Raw genomic sequence first — 5,821 nt, 5'->3', positions numbered from 1 at the left:
TTTTATAAGCTTTACCTTTCTTTCCCTTCTCTCTTCTACTCTGTGGTTGATCAAACATTATTATTTACTTCACTTGTGAAAACTAACAATGTCTTCTCTTCACAGTACGTTCAGGCAAAGAGAACCTTCCCGTGATGCAGCATTCGAGTAGTTTCAATGGCTTTTGCATCACTTAACGTGATGAAAAGATTTGTAAATTTCTACAAAATTTCCCATTACAGGCACAAATTAAATCCGGGCTCCAGCAACAGAAAACAAACTCTGTATTCTTAAAGTTGCCCTGTATAAAGAAAGCCACTTAACGCAATTTGCCATCGCGTCTTTTGTCTAAATCTCCACACGTTCAATTTAAATTTACGATGACATCGTAACACAAGTCCTGTCCAAACCCAAACGTTCGGTTTCGGTTCACCGGGCAGGCGGATGTGCCTCGGGCCTCCCAAGATGCACGAAAGGGCTGCAGACAGGAAAGAAACAGATGAGGCCGATGGGGGCGGGTCCGGGCAGGCCGAGCCGAGCCGAGCCGAGCCGAGCCGAGCCGGCGGGGCTGGCCCGGAGCTCTCGGAAGTTCGTCACCGGCCCCGCCGGATGAAAGCACGGACGGACGGATGGATGGCTCCTTACGTCATCTCCTGGCGCCGGCGCTGCGCCCGCAGCATGGCCGTGGCACGGCAAACGCTGCCGCCCCTCCCCGCCGCCGCCGCTGCCGCCCCGTCCTTTGCCGCCGCCCGCGGGCTCGTGGGGCGCCGCTACTCGTGCCTGGTGGTGGCGCCGCACCGCAGGCACGTGGCGCTTCCGCCGCGCTTCCTGGGCCGCAAGCGCTCCGGCATCCGCGCCCAGCTGGACGCGGAGCTCCTGCGCTACTCCGAGAGGTGCGGACCGGGCGGGGGCTCGGCTCGGGGATGCCCCCGGCCTGTTAGCTAATGCTGCCCCTCCTTTTCCTTCCAGCCTGCAGGGTGTGCCGGTGGCTTACGACAACATTAAAGTGGTGGGGGAGCTCGGCGACATTTACGACGACCAGGGATTCATCCACCTGAACATCGAGGCGGACTTCGTCATCTTCAGTCCCAAGAAAGGGAAAAAGTTGGTGGTATGTAAATGCCTTGGTGTCTCACGGAGCGTTTTGGGGATTGTTTTTAAGTAGTCAAAGCTTGGATTCTGTCCAACATCAAATGGTCTGGAGCTTAGGTGGAGATATATTTTTTTAGTTTGTATTAGTTTATTCATGTAGGAGTAGTTCCTAGCAATTTGCTCGATGTTGGTAGCAGTAGTTTTTGCTTCATCTATCTGTACTGTCCCTAATATGTTAGATTTCTGTATTAGCTCAGTTGGTTAAAACTTGGTTGTAATAATGCCAAGGTCATGGGTTCAATCCCCTATGTGGGCCACTGACTTAAGAGTTGGACTCGATGATCCTTGTGAGTCCCTTCCAACTCAGAATAGTCTGTGATAGTCTATGATCAGCTAAAACATTGTATCACAAGTATCTATTAAATGTTGTATAATAATTGAGCATATCATATCAATGCTTCTTCCTGAAAAGCAGATAATTCCCAAACAGTGGTCTTTGTTATGTTGGCAAGAATGTTTAGAATGGTCTCATGAAATAGTTCCTTCATTTACAAGGACATTACATCAAGTTGAAGCCTGCCTTGAGTAAAAGGAAATGTATGGCTCACAGCAGCTTTTAGCTTGTTACTACTCTTGCATACTTGTGGGAAAAGTAGGTTGAGAATTGGCTTACATTGGTTGCTGTGCCATACATTTTTTTCAGCTTGGTTTGTGTCTTTAAATGTGTTCAAGAATGAAGGGTACCCTCTTCCTAGGAAGAGAAGGAAAACACTTCCAGAGTATGTCATTTGTTCTTAGGCACAGGAAAGGGGAATATCATTTCACACCAGATGTGTCAGAAACCCACTGAATGGAGTACTTCAAAGCTTTTTATGTGTCTTCTGTATCTTCAGCTGCAAAGTAGTGCTATGCCAGCCTGAAGGCTGTTTTAGGCAACTAAATCACACTTAAAATGGCTTCAAATCAAAGCTGGTTATTGTAGTGTGAGGACAGAGTCACCTGCTCTATTCGGGTATTCACTGTGGCTAAATCCTGTTTTGACTATTTCTCTTGCAGTTCAGTTCTCTTTCCAGTGGAATTGTATGAAGGGTATACAGGAATAGCTTAGATTTTAGTGAAAGAGAGTTGGCTTACTTGTCTGGTAAACTAACTTCATAACTTTTGCATAAACTCTTGTTGAAAAATGTCCATATAGGAAATTACATATGTATTGTGTGCATTTAAAGGGCTGATCTTTGCTATATCTTCACATGACATTGTTTTTCTTTTTTAGGGTATAATTAATAAAGTGGCCCCTAGTCATATTGGCTGCCTGATACATGGATGCTTCAATGCGTCTATCCCTAAACCTGAACAAATGTCGATTGTACAGTGGCAAGAGCTGGGATTTAAAATAGGGGATGAACTGAAATTTCAAGTGTTGCACTTGGATTCCGATACAGCTGGGGTGTTCTTCATTCGAGGAGGACTCACTAAAAGCTGGTATTGTGCCCTAATGGAAAATATTTCTAACTGTTTTAATAGATTTGTTACATAATTATTTTAGTTACATCTAATCGTTAAGCTTTTTTTTTTTACACAAACCCATGTCCGTATATAATGCGTTAGGTGTTTTAAGCTAAAATTGGGACTGTTAAGGACTTGCATGGAATTTTTCTCTAGAAAAAATAAAACGAGATTTTTTTGGAGCTTCAAAAATCTGAGTGTGAACCGTTGATTGCATAAATAATAAATGCTCAAAATAATGCCCCAAGATGTCTAGAGTAGCTGTGTTTATGAATGCACATAGGCTTTTCAAGTGAAAACAGCTGAGTTCCTGAACACAGTGTTTACATTGACATTTACACACAAACTTATGTGCATGTTTTACATAATCGCAGAGTTAGATTTGGATGACTTAAGTACTTGCTGAAACACAGGAATTTCAAAGAAGGTATAAGAAAATGTATCACCTTCCTTCTTAGGCCTCTAGATTTTTAGGGCAGCTTACAAGACTTCATTGTGTCTTTAAAAGAGTTCATTGAGTCTTTGTTTTTTAAAATGGTCATTTGCTGATCGGTGTTTTTCTGCCAACATGGTTATGTTTTTAATTAAATGTACAATATGACTACTGTTCAGAAATCCATAATATTTTTGTATGGTTTTTCTTTTTTTTAATCTGGAAGGGTGCTCTGGATTGTTTCAGTGAATTTACAATTAAATTTTCCGATTTTATCTTCATTGCCTTTTGGGATATCTCCTCTTCCATGGTTTTTAATTGCATTCTTTCCATATTTGTCTTCCTAGACATTTTCTCCAGTGCTCTCAGTTGCATGATACCTGCTGGGATTTTTGATTTTGTTTGGTTTTTTTTCTTGTTTTTTTATTCTTTTTTTTCTACTTTTCTGGCATCACCTTTGTTTTAATTGCTTAGAGCGATTTCCAATTGCTTGATAAAATCAGAAGCATGTCTCATATATATGATTGAATAGGCCATTTGCTGTGTGTGTTTCTGAATGACTAAAAAAATATCGAAAAAGCTTTACTACACAGTGTGTAATTATGAATGAGGGAATAAAAGAGGAAGTACCAGATAGTCTGTACAGCATTTTAGAGAAGAAATTTAGGCCAAGATTTGAAAGAACATTCATTATGTGGTAAGAAGGAGGCTAGTAAGGTAATAGAAATTACCCTGAAAGTATTAAACTGTCTTTACAGTTTCTTGTAACTAGAGTATCATGCTCTCCATTTGTTGTTTTTAGCAAATTTTTATCTTTTAACAGCACTATATAAATACTATGTTTTAGGAAATGTTGACATTTCACTATGTGAGGTGCGCTAACATGTCTCTAATTCTGTTTATTTTGTATATTTCTTTTACAGCATGCGGCCCAAACAATCTAAGACCATTGCTGCCAGTATGAATGGGGATGAAATTCAAAAGCTTGACCACAAGGAAAATGGCTTGAAAGATTGTGGGGAAGATAATGTAACAGAAGAGCCTCTAAATGAGATGGATAATGTTGGGAGGGAAAATGGAGAACAGAAAAGTGTTGATGTTGTGAATGGATTCCATGATGAAAAAAGCAAGAAGAAAAAGAAAAAGGACAAGCAAGAAGAACAGGAACATGTATTGCCCACCAGTGACTCCAGTGGTTACCAAACTGACCATAAAAAGTCAAAGAAAAAGAAAAGAAAGCATTGTGAAGTTGAAGAAAGTGAATTATCTCAGTTGTCAGAAAAACCTAAAGCTAAAAAGAAAAGGGACTAAAGTCTGAAGTGCCTTCTGTGAATTAGATTTCAGACATTTTTGATAAGTTCCAATAAAACCCTGTTTTCAAAATGCATTTGTATATTTCTTCACTGAACTGTCTGCTCTGCTAGGTTGGATGGTGTTTGCGTGCACATGTCCAACAACAGCTTGAAAGGCAGGAGCTTTTAAAGAAATTATAGAAGAAACAGGATAGAAGCAATATCTGCTTATTTTATTTAATGGAAAACAAACCACAAAAGAAACATGGAATGTACTTACAGGAATACATGCATCACCTCTGTGTCTGCTTTCCAGTTCCATTTACTAGCCAGTAGGTAGTTGGGATGTTTGCTACTCTAATTCCATCTTTGCCACTCGATGTTTTGATTTCATAGAAGTAGATAGGATTACCTTTGAGGTTCTGGGAAATACATGTGAATTCCCAGGGGCTGAGAACAGATTTTTTTTTTAAATTGTAGTAAGAGACCATTAATGCCTATAAATGAAACTGCAGCTTGCATTAAAGGTTACACAAATTTTAGTGTCTTGGAACATTCAGAACACCTTTCACAGTACTCTGGGAAAAACTGATGAGTTGATTCATTGCAAATGGGGAAGATTGGAGCTTAATGTAATCTAGTGTAATGAAGTACCACCTGTGAGTCAGAATGCTGTTGAGATACAGGCTGATAAAGCAGACTGGAACAGGACAAGCTTTGATAAAGTTTATTTTGAGCATCAAGACTTTACAGTTCCTTTAAAAAAAATAGCGCTAAACTGCAACTCCCATCTTGTTCCAGTTCTAACTTTCAAATACTGACCTACGGTCAGTTTTTCCCCAACTGTTGGAATTAATGTTAGTAGAAAGTTTGACAATGAGAAAATGAAAGTCAAACATTAATAAATGTGCTTTTATGATGACCTAATTTTCCTGGTGTAGATGTATAATTTTTTTTGAGTGTTAGTACTTTTGGTTGCAGCTCTTTTCTGTTGTGAGGAGTTCTGGGGAGAACTGTAGGGTGACATGGTCTAGACTAAGTCTTTAACCCAAGGTAGAAAGCAATAATTACTTTGGTATTGATTTACCTGTTTCAAGAAGAACATAACCAGTTCTTTGGCAGCCTTCTAGACCGTTGGTAAGCAACATGAATGTGGGAACATCAGGTTTATCTGTCTGTTCCTAAGTGACAAAACAGTCTGCTCTAATAATTACACAGATGCTACTAGCTTACCTTAGTAGGTGTGTATACAGCTTCTAATAACATATCCACATCAAATATGTTCTGGATTTCAAGTGTGACAATTCTTTTAGGACTCATTTTGTGCTACATTAATTTTTATGCATCTTTAAAGCTCCAAAATTACCAAGACAGTTACCATCTTGATGTAGGCATGATGGCATGGCAATACATAGTAGGCATTTTAAAGTTACAAAACAATAAAGAACCAAGTTAAGACTTCTTGAAGATTTGTAAGAAGGTGAGGTAATGGCAGTGGAAACTTCACTATACTCTCTTA

At 39.8% G+C, this 5,821-nt stretch overlaps 1 protein-coding gene across 2 annotated transcripts; it reads left to right on the top strand.

The window, feature by feature from the left end:
• The first annotated feature begins 634 nt into the window (after positions 1 to 634).
• Positions 635 to 5,295, top strand: POLR1F (RNA polymerase I subunit F). 2 transcript variants are annotated; one of them, XM_071560016.1, is made up of 4 exons: positions 635 to 782; positions 949 to 1,090; positions 2,345 to 2,553; positions 3,934 to 5,295. In XM_071560016.1, the coding sequence occupies exons 1-4, from the start codon at positions 658 to 660 to the stop codon at positions 4,319 to 4,321; spliced, it is 864 nt and encodes a 287-aa protein (XP_071416117.1). In that variant the 5' UTR covers positions 635 to 657; the 3' UTR covers positions 4,322 to 5,295. The 2 variants fall into 2 exon arrangements, with proteins under 2 accessions (XP_071416117.1, XP_071416116.1); XM_071560015.1 differs by having other exon boundaries at positions 635 to 872.
• The last annotated feature ends 526 nt before the right edge of the window (positions 5,296 to 5,821 follow it).

Source organism: Pithys albifrons, chromosome 7, assembly GCF_047495875.1.
Source record: "Pithys albifrons albifrons isolate INPA30051 chromosome 7, PitAlb_v1, whole genome shotgun sequence".
Taxonomy (NCBI): domain Eukaryota; kingdom Metazoa; phylum Chordata; class Aves; order Passeriformes; family Thamnophilidae; genus Pithys; species Pithys albifrons.
The sequence above is the reverse complement of the archived record's forward strand: the minus strand, read 5'-3'. Positions and strand labels throughout refer to the sequence as shown.